This window comes from Grammomys surdaster, unplaced genomic scaffold (genome assembly GCF_004785775.1).
Source record: "Grammomys surdaster isolate TR1022 unplaced genomic scaffold, NIH_TR_1.0 243, whole genome shotgun sequence".
Lineage (NCBI taxonomy): Eukaryota > Metazoa > Chordata > Mammalia > Rodentia > Muridae > Grammomys > Grammomys surdaster.
Window position 1 is genome coordinate 4,654,249 of NW_021604688.1, and position 17,354 is coordinate 4,671,602.

Genomic DNA, 17,354 nt, shown 5'->3' on the forward strand with positions numbered 1-17,354 from the left:
GAAACGGAAAGATCAGTTACTATTTAAAACACAGAATAAACTGACTTGACTTGTCAACTTAGTATTTTTTTTTTTCAAGAACCAAGAGCAAAAAGGTTTTTAAAGACCGTACTGGGGCTGGAGAGACAGCTCAGTGGTTAAGCGTGTTTGCTGCTTTTGGAGGGGCATTAGTTCAATTCACAGCCTCCCAAATCAGGCAACTCACAACCAACTGTAACCCCAACCCCAGGGCATCTGATGCCCTCTCCTGGTCTCCAAGGGCTTCCTGAACACATGGTATATCTACACGGACATGCACAGAGACATAAGTTTAAATAAAATAAAATCTTGTTTTAAAGATATTCTCCGGAATGAAGGCAAAGGGAAGGGTAGAGTGGGATGTGGGAGAAAGTCACAGAAGGAGTAAGTTCACAGAGCAAAGGGCCTCCTTACTTATCTAAGTGCAAAGTCGTTATAGCATCTGTGCTAACGGCACAGTTACATATAGAAAGTTTGTCTTTCCTCAAGGCTATTATCAACAGAAAACAATACATCACATATCAGTCCTGTTACCAAATTGCAGGAAATTTATTTGCTACTTATTTAAGACTAAATTTAAAAATCCAGAATTTAATTTAGAAAAGGACTGTGTGGGTTCCTGGGTGTGTCAGGCCTTATCTAGAGCAACAGAGGTCACAAGAGTTCAGAGCTATCTCATGAACATTCTCCCCCTACCCCCCCCCCCAAAATGCACCTGAAAGGTACTTTCCTTCTGGTTTGGGTGCCAAAGGGAAAATTAACTGAATCACATGTTGCCCTTTCATTTCAGTTTGCCCTTGATGAAAGCATTTTAAAAGTAATTAATTGCTTCTAAGTGCTTTAGACTGTCCTGGGGAAAGGAATGTAAGTCAAGTGTTTGCAGCCAGGAAAACTGCAAATGTGATCTTAACAATTTCTATCTACTTCGAGAACTTCGTAATGAATCTCATTGTTATAGATTATATATATATATATATTGCTAATAATTTTTTTTAAAAAATTAGAAGATTGGAAAGAATGACCAGCAGTTAAGAGCATGTGCCACTCTGGCACCCCAAGTTTGGGTTCCAATACCCACACTGCTCAGGAACATCTGTAACTCCAGCTCCAAGGGATCTAACACCCTCTTCCGGGTTTCTTGGAACCCACACAAGCAAGGTGACGTGCACAAACAAAATATTTAAAGGGTCAAATTTTTTTGGTATGGTAGACAGGTCAAAGATGGAATATGAAATTTATTTATCAGTAAGAGAGTTACTCAGAGAAGGAATGCAAAGAGATAAGAATGCTGAATCCTTCCTTGACAGATTAAAAAGCATGTCCTATAGATGAGCTGACTGGAGGCAAGGGAGGAAGGGAGGTGAGTGCCTTGGGACATCAAATGGCTGTCACCAGCAGAAAGTGCTAGAGTTTGGGAAGGGTAGATATTGAAATGTCATGTGTTCAAGAGTACAATTCAGGGAAGAAGAAACAGAATCACATCAAGCTGATAGTAAAATAAGTGGGTATTTTGATCCGTATGCTTTCATCATTTCCAAAAATCATACCTTAGAGTAAAATCAGCGTCTTAAAGGAATCCAGTACACCAATACACTTTTTTTTCAAAAGACTTTAAATGTGCAGTATATTTAGAAGGAGCAAAAATGTGGTCATTTTGGCTTTTAAAGAGGTAATAACCATCAGCTATATAAAATGTCACTTAAACAAAGCATCATGGCTGATATGCAACTTGCTTGGCAGGGTGCATGCACAAAGTCCTAGGTTCAGCCACCAGCACCTCATGAACAGCTTGGTGAGGCACTCTTGTAACACCCATGTTCAGAAGGTGGAGGGATCACTGTCATCCTCAAAGGCAACCTGTGTACCTGAATCAAACACAGTGAGAAGGTACAAAGAAAATTGTGGTTTCGGCTGAGGCCCAAAGAAAACTGAAATCTGGTCACCTTTATTGGGTCAATGGGCTCAATTTCCCATTAAAAAAAAAGTTTAAGGCCAGCGTGAACTATATAGTGAGTCGTGGGCCACCCACTTATAGATACACAGCAAGACCATGATGCAAAAAAACAACAAAGAACATAGTATTTTAATACCTCTTTTAAAGTATTAGGTTATACTTCATTCTTACCTCAACCTTAAAAACTTGCATTCTTTAATATTGCTAAAAATCAAACAAAACAGAGTTACAGTTCCTGCTTTGACCTAAGAAGTCAATGACGCCTATTATTTTCAACTTAGTTCAGACAGTCACATCCTCTTGGTCCAGGGACAGCAGAGAAACAAATTATTTTCCAGTGGTTCATTTGGCTTTTTAAAGAAGCCATAAAAGTTAAGAATATCTGTGTGTGATCATACCGTGGGGGTGGAGGTGGCAGCAGGAATCTACAATCCAATCCCATGATCCTATAACTAATTACAGAAATTCCAAATTTAAGGAAGCAAAATCTGGTTGCTTTTGAGTGGTCAGGGGGTTCTATTTCTCACTTAAATGTAAAACCATGTAAACAAATTCCCTGCCACCACCAAGCCACCAAAACAAGTTGTCATTTTTTCCAATGTTGAATTCTTCACTCAGTGGAAACAATAGGTTCTTCCTGGCTACGGATAATCAATCCCCCCACCGTGTGTGTGTGTGTGTGTGTGTGTGTGTGTGTATCTTTCCTGCATGATGCTCTGGACCACGGCTTCATTGCTCAGAAATTCAAAGTGGGAATTATAACATATGATAAGACCTATAAGGACAAAGCGGAGAGAGAGAGAGACTTTTATCAGCTTCGATTTCTACCATTATCTCCAACATTTAAACAATCTAGACATTATTTTTTAATATAGATAAAATAATAGATAAAACTTCTGAGTAAAAATGTGTGACCTCCTAAGTCAAGACTCCAGCTACCACCTCAGAGTTTCTGTGGTGGTTTGAATAGGAATGGCCCCATAGACTCATGTGTTTGAATGCATGGCTCATGGGGAATGGCACTATTAGGAGGTGTGGCCTTGTTGGAGGAAGTGTGTCACTGTGCGGGCAGGCTTTGAGGTCTTCTGTGCTGAAGCTATGCCCAGTGTGGCACAGTCTCCATCTGCTGCCTGTGGATTAAGATGTAGAATTCTCAGCTCCTTCTCTAGTATCATGTCTGCCTTGAAGCTACAATGTTTCCCACCATGATAATGGACTAAACCTCTGAAACTATAAGTCAACCCCAATGAAATGTTTTCTTTTATAAGAGTTGGCTTGATTATGGTGTCTTGTCACAGCAATAAAATCCTAACTAAGACAGTTCTCAAACTAACTGATAATAAAAATTATCTTGTAGACTGGTGACATGGCTCAGTGGGTAAAGGCTACTGAGGGTTATTAACTCAGATCTCAATTCCATATGCCTTTCCCATGTCTGCCAACTGAAAGTCATCTGCAACAGTGAGCCAGGATAAATCCTCCCTCCTCTAAGTTGTCTTTATGGGCATTTTTGGTCATAATGACACAAGAGTAACTGAAACAGGGCACCAAAATAATCATGTTTTATTCCCCTACCCTGTGTTCAATAATTTATGAGATTTCCCATTAAAGCAGCTCCCATGTATATAAGATAGGGAAAGGGCCTTTGAAAGCACTAGCATAATTGAGAGCATTAAACACTAAGTAAGATATATAAAAGGAGGAATTTTTGAAAAAGGCTTCAAGTGTCAGTTTAGCTGATATCCCAAATCTAGACATTAGTTTTGAATATATATTTGCAACTAAGTAATTGATGTGCATTTAAAAATATTCTATCTGTTGTCTTTTTTCTCTTAACATATGATTCCATCCAAGTTAAATATAGTACTATACAAACAATGCTTGTGACTTACACCAGGGGAAGAAATAAAAAACAGAAAATTGAAACTTTTTTTGAAAGGATGCTGAATGGTCAAAAATCAAGGAAGTCATTTCCACCTGAAAGAGACGGAGTTTGTCTCTGTCTGCTCTTTTCCAGATATCTTCTTCTGTCCAGGCTCCATCCGGTGTCTACAGTGTCACTGTTCAGGGGATGTGAAGAGTCACGTCCTTGCCCCACCCCACTCCAGCAGGACACGCCAATGACTGCAAGGCTCCCAGCTCACATAACATTTCCATTTCAGTAGTACTTCGATGACTTTAACCTTTCCTCTCTTTTGTGTTTTTCAAGCACATCCTATAATTCCAATCAGGAATCTCCTCAGCAGGTTTCAAAGAGTTCAATCCATCATGATGGGGAAGGCATAGCAGAACAGTCTACTACATGGTAGGCAAGAAGCAGATAGCCTGGGAACCATCTTCCAAGGAATGGTATGAGCCTGGCCTTTTCTTAGATTTCCTCTTATACACTTGGGAATCTGAAGACCTGCTGAGATGAATGCTACTGTTGTATACACAGTTTCTATCCATTTATCCCACGTTTCTACCTTCTCGACATAATCCTAACCTCATGTACCATAATAAGAAGATGTGTGTCCTTCAGGAAAGGACAGTTCCCTCCTCAGTGCTGCAGTATGAATCTTAATTGACATAATCCTAGCACGGAGGCTGTCCCTACACTGACTGCCTAAGCATACAGCAGATTTAGCTAATGAGACACAAGGAGAAAATCTGCTTGGCAAGAGGGTTCCCTTAGTCTTAAAACAGAGAAGAAGGCAGTGGACCTGAGAGTACCATTCCTGTGCCAGAAAAGAAAACCAGACTAGAGAAAACCCAACAGACCTAAAGCAGGCAGATATCCTGAGCCTAAGTTCATCAACCTGGGGAATGGCTTTCAGCATATAGCTATCTAGGCCAAAGGCAGAGGGGACTTAAACAGAAGGACATTTAGTAAAGATCCACTACAGCAACTTTCCTTTCCTTACCTTTAAGCTGTTCCATTCCTAAAAAATAGCTTCTCAATATAAGAATATACAATAGGTTTGATGCAATAATAACGGCCAAATATTCCTCTTACCCTCAAGCTGCTGCTCCAGGTCAAAGAAGTCTTGTACCCCTTTTCATGAACCTAGCTGTCATCACACATAATACAGCAGAAGTGAAATGCTGGTTCCAGATCTAGGTTTTTCTCTTTCTACTTCACTCTTGTAAAAGCCAGCTACCATGTAAGAATATTCAGGCTGACTATCTAGATGATGGATGAGAGGCTAAATACATGGTGAGGTTCCTGGATGGAGAACAGCAGATTGCTCTAGTAGAAAGGAAGCACCAAGTCCAGGAGCATAAGATAAGCCACTTAGACCGTCCAGTCCTGGTTGAAGCACTGGAGCTGACATCATAAAGCAAGGCCTGTCAATCTCTGCCAAACAGTCCTTAAATTCCTCACCATGGAATTGTAAACAATAAAACATTTGCTGTATATCTATGTCTTTAGAGTTGTATGTTACCCAACAATAGACAACAAATATAAAGTAGTATTGGTTGGACACAAAGGGGATAAGTAGTTGAATCTGGAGACAAACATGAGTGGTTGTGGTCAGGTAGCAGATGGTTAGGCTACCTCAAATTAGAAGTTACAATATGAAAGCAGTTTTCCATAAAGTTTTTATAGTAACAGAACAAAGAAAGTCATAAAAATCAAGACACTTTACAAATATATTGGTAAAGATATCAGAGGTGGGTTGTAACCGAGAGGAGAAATCTTAGCTACAGGCTTTGGACACTATTTGATAACACTTAGCTTTGGGGTGAGTGAAAGCTAGTGGTCTCCTAAGACATGTCAATGGAAAACTAGTGGTCTGTACATTCCAAGTGATTGACCTAATGGCCACAAAACTACCAGGTCATATCCACAGGAGTGTAACAAGAGGGCTAAAGATGGCTCAAGATAACTTGGCTCTGGACCTGCAAAATCCCAAACTCTCCAAATTATTGAAGTTCTAATCAGTCAGCCTTGCAAAGGTTAATTCGAAGATGTAGCTTCTTTCTTGGAAGTTTTGCTCACCCTCATCTATTTGGTATTTTAAAATTCCTATTATTTCGCAATTCCTATGATTATTGACAGTTCTAGAGGCTAGTGGACATTGTTTTCAAGGCTAACAAAAGAGTATTTAGTTGTTTCTGTTATTTGCCCACAGGTTTTCTTTAATCAGAGCCCACGAAAAACAGCTGTTAAGACAGGAAAATCTGATTATAGAACTGGAAAATTGGGTGAGTGAAAAGGGAGAGACACTACAAAGAAGCACAGCCAGTGGCCAGCCCGCGGGGTGGGGTGGGGCAAGACATTCGTGTGCGCGCGAGCGGGAGGGGCGGGACAGACGGAAGTTCGGGCGCAGGCGAGCGGAAGGGGCGGGGATGTGCCGCAGGTCTTTGTGGCTAAGGTCCGCTGCCCCGGCTGCTCCTGCTCTGTAGCTGGGGCTCCGTTCGGCGGGAAGGTGTGTGGCAGATCCTGAAGAGACCCCCCTCAGCCGCCGCTTTCGGCTGGACAGCCCTGTGGTGCCCCCTCGGGCACGCGCCTACGCCGCGCTTTAACCCGGAAGCTAAAAATAGGGTGCGTGCGGCGAGTGCTGAGGAAGACAGGTGTGGAGCGGGTGTCTTGTTAGCCGGTCCGCGTAGCTGTGGTGTCGGCGCTTGGGGTCCTTCCCCACCGGACTGAGGTAGAGCGAGGGAGCGGGCCCTGCGGCTGAGGAGCGCAGAGCGGGTCGGCGTCTGGGTGAGAGCCGTGTGAACGCCGCGCCAGGCAGTACGGGGTCAGGAGTTGCAGCATTGCGAGGATGCAGGCTTAGTTCTTGTGACCCGCGCCCGACGCTTGTAGGGCAAGCAAGGCAGACTGACTTTAGGCTACTTGACAGGGGTCAGGTTTCTCTGATAGGGGAGTGGGGCTGGGTTAGTGTGTAAACTGGGAGACTCTCTTGCCCTGGCCGGTGGTGGAGAGGGCTCTCATTCCGCTCAGCCTTGTGAGCTTCAGGCCGGGTTTTAACATAAATTGAAGGTGCATACAAGTCTCTGTATACATTAGGTCGTGTAGTTCTTTATCTCCAAATCTAGTAAATGATTACTACCATATTTCGTTTGAATTTAGAATACTCAAGCTTGCGGGGCGGTGGTGGCACACGCCTTTAATCCCAGCACTTGGGAGGCAGAGGCAGGCGGATCTCTGAGTTCGAGGCCAGCCTGGTCTACAGAGTGAGTTCCAGGACAACCAGGGCTACACAGAGAAACCCTGTCTCGAAAAAACAAAAAACAAACAAACAAAAAAAAAACCCTCAAGCTTTTGAGAGCTGAAGTTGACTTTTTGTGTCCATAGTAGCATGTTTTTAATCCAAGCTAAGCATTTTACAGTTACAGAATCCCTCACTAAATTCATTCATAAGCCAATCCTTTTCTTAATACTGGCTCAGAACAAAGCCCACACAAAGTAAGGGCCTCCATGTTTGTTGAAAATTTCAGTATATGAATGGGACCAAATGGCAAATACACAATATTTTAGACAAATTTATGTTCAGTGTGGATTTTAAAATGTTACTACCTTAAAGGCAGGCCAGCAGTACATGCTATAAACAGTAGCTACAGAAAAAAATTTAAAGCTAGCATTAGATTCTGCTGAAAGCTGGGTTTGGTACTGCATGCCTTTAGTGGAAAAACTGCAGGGGCAGGAAAGCTTTTAGTTCAAGATCAGCCTCGTCTACATAGCAAGTTCCTGGACTACATAGAGACCCTGTCTTAAACAGGAAAAATCTGCAGACTGTATTTTATTAAAATCTTCTGTTTGGGGATGCAGCTCTGTGGTAGAATGCTTGTCTAGCATAGTGAGGAACCTGAGTTCACTGTCAGGGGGGGCAAGGATGTAACTTACTAGCACAGTGAAAGTGTTTGCCTACCATTCCTAAGGCCCTGAGTTCATTACCAGCACTAAGAAAATTTCTGGTTTATAGTCATGAATTTAATCAGGACTGAAAGATAATGGAAAAGAAAATGTCACTGTGTAATCATGTTAATATTGCATTCTTACACTTCTAAAAGTTTTTCTGTCAATGGTAAGAGTTCTACACAGTAGAAGACTTGTAGAAGATTGTTAATGCTTCATCAGTATACTTAGTCTTGAACCTGTTTACTTTCAATGTTACAAGTTTTTGGAGTTTTTTTTTCTATGCTGTAAGTTAAAATGCTTTCATGTATTATAGGAAAGAAGAGGTTACTTAGGAAACTCCTCCCCAAGCACAAAACCCAACTGTACTAAGCTTTTTGTAAGCTATTTCAGCCCAGAATGACTATGGAATCCAGAGCAATTTCAACTTTAAAACCTCAGGATAATCAAGAAGAGTTAATACTAGTGAAAATAGAAGATAGTAGCTTTTCTTGGAGTCAGAAATGTAAACAGAATGGGAGTGCCCAGTCTTGCCAAGAACTATTTCGTCAGCAATTCAGGAAGTTTTGCTATCATGAAACACCTGGGCCCCGCGAGGCTCTGGGACGACTCCAGGAACTCTGCCATCAGTGGCTAATGCCAGAATTGCACACGAAGGAGCAGATCCTAGAACTGCTAGTGCTGGAGCAGTTCCTGAGCATCCTACCTGAAGAGCTGAGACTATGGGTTCAACAGCATGCTCCAAAAAGTGGTGAGGAAGCGGTGATTTTGCTGGAGGATTTGGAGAAAGAGTTTGATGATCCAGGGCAGCAGGTAGGAACAGAGAGATGATGTGTTTTGGGGGGGAAATTGCAGCCCTCGTTGTAGTATCTTGTCTGGTTAGAATGTTGTCTGAGGAGCCCTGACCTGGATGTCACAGTAGCACATACTTACCTCCTCTACCCTTTTTCTCCCTTCCTTCGTCTGTGCCAGTGGCCTGATTAACCATGTAAGATTCTTTTTTTTTTCTTTTTTCTTTTTTAAGATTTATTTATTTTATGTAAATGAGTTACACTGTAGCTGTCTTCACACACACCAGAAGAGGGCATCGGATCCCATTACAGATGGTTGTGAGCCACCATGTGGTTGTTGGGAACTGAACTCAGGTCCTCTGAAAGAGCAGTCAGTGCTCTTAACCACTGAGCCATCTCTCCAGCCCACCACGTAAGATTCTTACTAATATATTGTACTGGTTTCAGGTCCCAGATAATCTACAAGGACCATCAGTGTCATGGAAAGATTTGTCATATCTCAGAACATCCCAAGATTCAACAAGCATCCAAGTCCGGCCTTTGAAGACACAGCTGAAATCCTGGAAACCTTGTCTTTCCTCTAAAAGTGGTAGGAATAGAAACTTATTTTCAAATTTATGGAAGTTAGGTCTCTGGCTTTGAAGATGCAGACTTGCATTTATAAACTTGTTGCATGTGAACACTTGTATTCATCAAAACCAGAGGTGCTCAGTTGAGAGCTTTGTATTCAGCGACCCTCACAGGAATTGCAGTCATCCTTCCTTGTATGAGTTTCCCTGCCATTGAGTCACTTAACCGTTTTATAACTTTGTAGAGTGCTAAAACTGTCTAATACTGTGGTTGATACTGTGTTTCCATCTTCAAGTAATTTTCAGACCTTTGTTAGTGGTTCACAGAAAAACAGATGCATCCTAGTGCAGTAAATTAAGGAATGTGTGGTCTTTGGGTGATGTGGCAGCACGTAAAGTGACAGCAAGCCAATGTGAGAATCACAGAGGCTTGGAAGTTGGCTTAGTGGTTAAGAGTGGTTAAGTGGCTCTTGAAGTGCACCTGGGTTCAATTCTTAGCTCTCAAGTGGCAGCTAGCAACCATCTGTAACTCAAGATCTGACACCATTTACTGACCACCTCCAGTACCATGTATGCACAGGATCCATAACATACTTGCACCTGTACACATGAAATAATAAATCTAAAAAGAAATAAATAAATGAATAAAGCTTAAAGAAATACTCAAGGAATACTTCCTGGAGGAAGGAATATACATTATATCTAAATATAATTTGAATTATGAGCAGGAGAAATCCAGGTAAATAGGTAGTACAAAGCTATTAAAGTGAGAGAATACAACCCATTATGGAAATTATAAGTAGCTCAGTCTGACTTGAGAACTGATAAGGAATAATGAAGGAGAAACTAAAGGAGGAAATGAGGTACAAGTTGTTCCTCATTTCACACTATTCATATCCTACCTGTAAAGGGCACAGTAGAGGGGGACGGATAAGGAAGTGACATTATTGGATTTGTGGCTTAGAACTCGGCTTCAGAGTATAGAAATGATTTGAGAAAGACAAGATTAGAGGTTTATTATATGTACTGCCAAAGTGAACACAAGTTTAGAGGTTTATTAACAGACTTGGAATCCAAGAAGCCACGGTAAATGAGAAAACCTGTGTTACTCTGGGGCATAGAGGAGACTGAAATTGAAATCTATTAGGTGGTCATCATTAAAAGCAAATCATGAAAGAGAAAAAAATTGAACATGATCAAGTTTCATTCCTTTTTTTTGTTTTTTTGTTTTGTTTTGTTTTGTTTTTCGAGAAAGAGTTTCTCTGTGTAGCCCTGGCTGTCCTGGAACTCACTCTGTAGACCAGGCTGGCCTGGAACTCAGAAATCCACCTGCCTCTGCCTCCCAAGTGCTGGGATTAAAGGCATGCGCCACCACCACCCAGCACTCAAGTTTCATTCTTAAACAACTTGATTAATAATGGTATTGTTTGTGGAAAAGAAAAAAGAATCTGATGTTTGATATGGGGCATTTGAGTCCAAATACAAGCAAAACTCCAGTATGACAGTCTAGAGCTTGAAGTGGAATTGGAGATCTGAGAAGACATGAGCTCAAATGTAAGTAGTAATTGACACCTAGGGTAGAGTTTCAACCATGAGGATAATACATGAAAACCCAAAATGCTGCTGAGGGAACATAGTTTTTTAGTTACAAGCTCTAAAATCGAAAAGGAAAAGCTAAGGGTATGAGGAGCACCCAGAGGAGAGTCATGTGTAGTATCTCGCATTTTTAATTCTACCTTTGGGTGGCCCTAAGTTTGATGCCAGTCTGGGCTTTCAAGTGAAACCCTGTCTCAAGAAGAAAAACAGAACAATGGAAAGTGTGGGTCTCTGTGCTATAGAAAGGCTAAGATCCAAAAAGTACCCATTCAATTATATACAGTTATAATATTGGTGACCTTGACAAGACTTGTATCAATAGAAGTAGCAGAGTTCAAGAAGAAGGTAAACTAGAAACCACGCAGCAAACTCTAGGGAAACCCTTTAAAGAAATTTTACTGTGAATGTAAGTAAGACTGCTCAACAGATACATAGTCAAGGAGCTTGGATTTTAAGGAGGGAAGGGTGATTTCAGCTTAAGCTGTTAAGTGGGACTATCTTAGGTTTGTTATGGGTTTCTGATAAAATAACCATGGCAAAAGCAATTTAGAGGGGAAACAGTTTATTTAACCTCATAATTCCAAATTATATTTCATCATTAAAGGACAGTTAAGACAGTGTTGAGAACTTGAAGCAGCTAGTCACATCCACAGTAAAGAGCAGAGAAAGTATGAATACATGCATGCCTACTACTACACTTAACTTCCTCCACATTAACACAATCTAGGACCCATATCCAAAAACTATATAGTCCACAATGGGCTGGGCCTTTTCACATCAATTAACATAATCAAGACACTCCCCACCCCCCAAGACATCCACACAAGCCAACCTGATCTAAATAGTCTGAGACATTCTTCCTAGCTGACCCCAGATAGCGTCAGGTTGATAATGAAAAACTAACTGTTACAGGAAGTCAATTTAGAAAGAGATTGAAAATAATAATAGTGATCAGCTGAAGTCTTAAAGGGAAGAAAAGATGAGAGTCAAAAGGAAAGTGTAGACCTTGGCATTGGGAAAGAGAAAAGAGCCCAGAGACAATGACATCTTTGTAAACAGACCCTTCTATTTTTCTCTTATAGAAAAAGAGACTAAGCTAGCCATAGTGTAGATGACCTATAATCCCAACTACTTGGAAAGCTGGGTAGAAGAATCCCTTGAGTCCAGAAGTATCAGACTAACCTGTGGAGAACATAGGAAAATTCTTTCTCAGAATATGTGAAGAAATGTAAATTCTGGGGTTTTACTAATTTTGTTTTGCTTGACCATTTCAGATCCTAAGAATAATGAAACAACAGCAACAGAAGACATTTCAGAAGAAAAAGAACCAGAACTCTCTTGGGATCCTTCATTTAGAGGTGTCAGTGAGCACAAAAGCAATTTAGAGTGGCAGCAAAGAAGTTCCCCTCTCCACAGGGGCAGTTTTAGTCAAGTGATCTTCACACACAAATCCTTAGCAAAGAGAGACCATCATGATGAATCTCAAAGATGCTTGATTCTAAGTACAAACTCTGTAACATGTCAGAAAGTTTCTACTGATGATAGACCTTACAGATGTGATGTATGTGGGCATAGCTTTAAACAACATTTCTCTCTAACACAACATCAGAGAATACATACTGGAGAAAAGCCCTATAAATGTAATCAGTGTGGGAAGGCCTTTAGTCTGAGGTCATATCTTATTATTCATCAGAAAATCCATAGTGGTGAAAAAGCGTATGAATGCAATGAATGTGGAAAAGCTTTCAATCAGAGCTCAGCTCTCACTAGACATCGGAAAATTCATACAGGTGAGAAAGCTTGTAAATGTAATGAGTGTGGAAAAGCATTCAGTCAAAGTTCTTACTTAATTATACATCAAAGAATTCACACTGGTGAGAAACCCTACGGGTGTACTGAATGTGGGAAAACCTTTAGCCAGAGCTCAAAGCTTATTAGACATCAGCGAATTCATACAGGAGAGAGACCATACGAATGTAATGAATGTGGAAAAGCTTTCAAGCAGAGCTCAGAGCTGATTACTCATCAGAGGATACACAGTGGAGAGAAACCTTATGAATGTAATGAGTGTGGAAAAGCCTTCAGTCTGAATTCAAACCTCATAAGACATCAGAGAATCCACAGTGGAGAGGAGCCTTATCAGTGTAATGACTGTGGCAAAACCTTCAAAAGGAGCTCAGCCCTTGTTCAGCACCAGAGAATCCACTCTTATATATGTAATGAATATGTAATGAATGTGGGAAGGCTTTTAGGCACAGGTCAGTGTTGATGCGCCATCAGAGAGTCCACGCTATTAAGTAACTTAATACAATGATTCGTAAATACATTGGTATATTTTTCTCTGTCTGAAAAGGTTGACTTTGGAGCACAATTCCATAAAGGTAGTTTTTTAAAAAAACAGTCTTTAGTCAATCTAACTTGCTTTGTGCAGCACTTCCCCAATGCTACTGAAATTTTCTTTGAAACTTCCTGTGACTTACCAGAAAAAGATATAAGACCATTACTTTGAATTTTGCTCTTAGCATTGGGAATACTCAGGAAAAAAAAAAAAAGAAGAAGTAATGCAATATTGAGACCTTATTTTCTATGAGAATGTCATGGGAAACAGCTTCATTGTGCCACTCCATCAGTGTACCAGGTTTGTGAGACAGGATGGTTGGCATTAAGAGACTGCTTAAAGAACTCAAAAGCTTTTACTCAGCAGTCAACAAGACAAGTGAGAAAAGTTTCATTGATGATTTGTTGATCTGAAGACAGACCCAAAATGAAATGAGCTTGAAAAGTAAAAGTTAATTTAATTTATACAAGTGGAGAGTCTCATCTGTTTCCCACTGTCATGCTGGGAACTGAACTTAGGGCTTCAAATGCTAGGCAAGTGGGCAGTCCTATGTTATTTTATAATTCTTGTTTTGTGTCAGGGACTAGGAATATAATGGGGTTGGGGAAAATGATTTCTACAGTCTACTAGCTATTACCAGTCAGGTAATAACACTTAGTGTGGTCAGTCTATTATGACTTTTAAGAGTACTTCTTAAGCACTTTCCCCATTTCCTTGTCCAAGAACTTGGATAAGGAAATTGAAATATGAAGATTGAGGAGTTAACTAGGAAGGAAAACCAGGTAACAAGAAAGGAAGAGATCTTTTTATTTAATGGCAGGAACAAGACATAGAACATTGCCTACTGAGGTCAGAATTGCATCACATCTGTGAGAAGTATGACTGCAGGCAGACTCAAGGACTGCAGATGAGCCTATGAAGATAAAAACCTCAAGTCCTTAGCACCATGAAGAGCTTTGTCTTGGTCAGTGTGCCCTAATGGAGAAGGCTAATAAGTGGTTTCCTGGCCCAATCTGAGACATTTAAATTTCTACAGAAAGAATGGTAGGAGTGGACTATAGAAGAGAACAACCTAGATAAAGACTATGAGTTCGATGGCAACTGTATCTAAAGCTGCTTCTCCACCATTTCTCCATCTTAGCATGACTGTGCTCGAGTGCTCAAAAAATTGTCAATTTCTGGGTCTTTGGCTTTTTCTCCAGATAACTCACACATGTTTTATGTTAGCAATATTTAGCAGTATCTTGGAAAAAAAAATGTAAGGACCATGCTCGAGAAGAAACAACAAAAGTAGTAACTACTGTTAGTCAGCACTTTCCCTCTTAGGAACCCCTCAGGAAGAATACCATAAGCCTAGTGCATAGTGCAAGGGGGAGGTTGGTCAACTCAAGCCTCATCATGCCTGTACTCTGGACAGTGAGACAAAAGGTTGAAGCATTCCTGGCAATTTAAGCTACATAATAGGACCTAGGACCCCATCTCAAAATATTGGGAATAAAAAGCTGTTTGGAAGAATAACATACCAAACTCAAATCTATGTAGAAACAGAAAAATAATTTTTATGAGGATATGAAAGTAAAATTGTCTTAGACATTTATAGGTGAGTATGTACTAACCAATAAAAATAATGAGCCAAATGCCTAATGTAGATGTTAAGTAGGATAATGTTTACAAAAGGAAAATACTCTGGAGCTCTTACAAAGATCAAGAGGAAATGTAACAGGTGTTTGGCAAGAGCTTTGTGTATGTGTTAGTCATTAGTGCAAATCTTATTTTGTACATAGGAAATGGAGATTTGTGAGCTACAAGGTCAGAACCCTATTCTGGGAGCATGTTACATTGTCCATGAAAAAGACTCACAAACATTTAAACAGATCCCAGAAGTGCCAGCCAACAATCCATATGTCCAGTCGTACAACTTACAATCATATTGGAGTAAGAATGAAAGTGATACTTGTTTTTCATATAAAGTTAACGACTCAAGCAAATTGGGACTCTCTTGCTGACGGATGTGAATACATATCTCTGGCAACCAATACCAGAAGCCTTAAGCACTGCCTTTGACTTTGAAATTCTACCCAGAAATATACTTAAACCAAGAATATCCAGTCTTACAAGCTGTTAAAAATGTGTTAAACATTCATAATATATTAAATATACAGTCCATACAATATGATCCCATGTAAAAACACATGCATTAAAATAACAGAAATACACAATGTCAAGATGTTACACTAGTTACTTGTGGGTGGTAAAGTTACAGGTAATGTGAGCTTTTTTTTCTTATTTCAAGTTTTACTACAAAACCTAATACTGCTTATAGAACAAAGGGCTAGAGAATATAATTCAGTTATAAATCATAAGCTTACTATGTTTAAGGCTCCAGGCTTAATCCCTAGATCCCCAGCCCTGGGTGAGGCTGGTAAGGAACAGAAAAGCCCAAAATTGTTGTTAAAGTAAGTACTTGCTTTCTATAACATCCCTGTCTCAAGTCAAACAAACTGAACTCTGATCTTTCACTGTTGATGAATTCACACTTACCTGCTTTATAATATTAAAAGAATCCCCTTCAAACCTCCTGTGCAAGTAACTTACATGTTTAAAGATTTATGGCTGAGAAAGTGTGTCTTGTAAGTGATTAAGAGCTTTGGTCATTAGTGCTTTTCCATGAATTCAGCAGTCATATATGTTATCTTGACTATATTCTCATGTTAAAGAGATGAAGATGATGATCTTATGTTTCAATCGTTATGAAATGGAGCAGACACCAACATCAGCTGAAAGAAAAAGTTGTTTTGTCTTTCAACAGCTTTTTTCTGAAAGAAATTAACTAATGCCCTTCTCTCTGCTCCATGCTTTTTTCCATCTTGCTCCAGTGGCTGTCTAAAAAGTCTATAAAACAAGCACATGCCTTACATGGGCCTTAAATCAGTTTCTTCCTCATTTCCACCACCTGCAACCAAAACTGAGAGACTTGAACTTTTAAGGCATTTGACAATGGCCTAATAACCCACTTTTGTTTGTGAACTGCCAAGGAGAAAGTCACATCTCTTTGGCCAGCCTAGTCTTCGTGTGAAACCCTGTCTCAAAATTACTCAAAACATGGGACTAGAGAGACATCTCAGTGGTTAAGAGCAGGGCTGTCCTTGCAGAGGATCAGAGTTCCATTCTCAGGACCACATTGGGTGGTGTACCCCTGTAACTCCACGGGAATCCAGTGTCCTCTTCTGGCTTCTCCAGGCATTTGCATTCACATGCACATAATTTTAAAGTAGTCATTCCAAAGGTCTTTCTTAGCTGTTAGTATTGAAGGAGGATATCTAGGTAAATTTAGTATGAGAATTTTAAAAGCTCTTGTTCTCATCCCCTTCCTCCAACAATTCAAGCTTAAAGTCTGTGCTTCCTGATGCTGTTTGTTTAATCCAGGAAATAGAGCAGAAAGAGAAGTCTGCTACTTCTCTTTCCACCCTCCAGCTTAACTCCATTCATGCTGTTCTGTTCTTTACCTGAATGATTTAAGAGCAACACTTTAAAATTTCAGTTTTATTACATTCCCATTACATGCTGATACTGCTAAGCAGTTGAAGTGCAAACTGAATATAAATGTTAAATTACTAAAGATTCTTACCAAAAATATTAGAATTAGGGAAAAACTCTAATAGGAAGTAGTTCAAAAGTTAATTTTGCTAAGGGTAATGGAGTTATGGATGACTTATCAACACAATTAGAAAAGGGATTAAATGATATTTAAAACATTGAATCATTTGTCACCTGTAAGAAAAGGCAGTTCACTGTCCATTTGAATGATCCCTTTATGGTAGATCTTAGATGATAATTGCACAACCTTTGGAAGTGAGAACCATATCCAATGTTACCTCCCCTACTCAGAATAGCTATTATTAACAAGTTCTCAAAAAAAAAAAAAAAGGGTACACTGTCCTAGGTAGAAATTACCCTCAGTGATTGTGGATTAATTAAAACTGCCAAATTAAAATCAAGGAAGAATTTTGTAGAATCTGAAGGATTGACTCTATTTCCCTCAAGTGGCTTATCATCAGCAAACCTAATGCTGAGAGGCTCTCCAGACTCTAGTGTCCATCAGCTTCCAATGCATGCTGTTTCCTTGGTATACATGTATGACTTTAGAAATACCAGTTTTATTTTTTTTTTTTTTTTTTTTTTGGTTTTTCGAGACAGGGTTTTTCTGTGTAGCCCTGGCTGTCCTGGAACTCACTCTGTAGAC

The 17,354-nt window shown here is 40.0% G+C and overlaps 1 protein-coding gene across 5 annotated transcripts; it reads left to right on the forward strand.

The window, feature by feature from the left end:
* Positions 1-6,316: 6,316 nt before the first annotated feature.
* Znf397 (zinc finger protein 397) lies at positions 6,317-17,048 on the forward strand. Of its 5 annotated transcripts, none has more exons than XM_028774789.1 (4): positions 6,317-6,500; positions 8,134-8,630; positions 9,056-9,197; positions 12,048-17,048. In XM_028774789.1, the coding sequence occupies exons 2-4, from the start codon at positions 8,217-8,219 to the stop codon at positions 13,040-13,042; spliced, it is 1,551 nt and encodes a 516-aa protein (XP_028630622.1). In that variant the 5' UTR covers positions 6,317-6,500; positions 8,134-8,216; the 3' UTR covers positions 13,043-17,048. The 5 variants fall into 5 exon arrangements, with proteins under 5 accessions (XP_028630622.1, XP_028630626.1, XP_028630625.1 ...); XM_028774793.1 differs by having other exon boundaries at positions 6,330-6,384; XM_028774792.1 differs by lacking the exon at positions 6,317-6,500 and adding an exon at positions 6,509-6,606.
* Positions 17,049-17,354: the final 306 nt, after the last annotated feature.

Bases quoted from the DNA above. Each gene is read 5' to 3' on its own strand.
- Znf397 (XM_028774789.1), top strand. From the start codon at position 8,217: ATGACTATGGAATCCAGAGCAATTTCAACTTTAAAACCTCAGGATAAT. The intron at 8,631-9,055 runs GTAGGAACAGAG...TACTGGTTTCAG, and splicing joins TTGATGATCCAGGGCAGCAG to GTCCCAGATAATCTACAAGG. The intron at 9,198-12,047 runs GTAGGAATAGAA...TGACCATTTCAG, and splicing joins TTGTCTTTCCTCTAAAAGTG to ATCCTAAGAATAATGAAACA.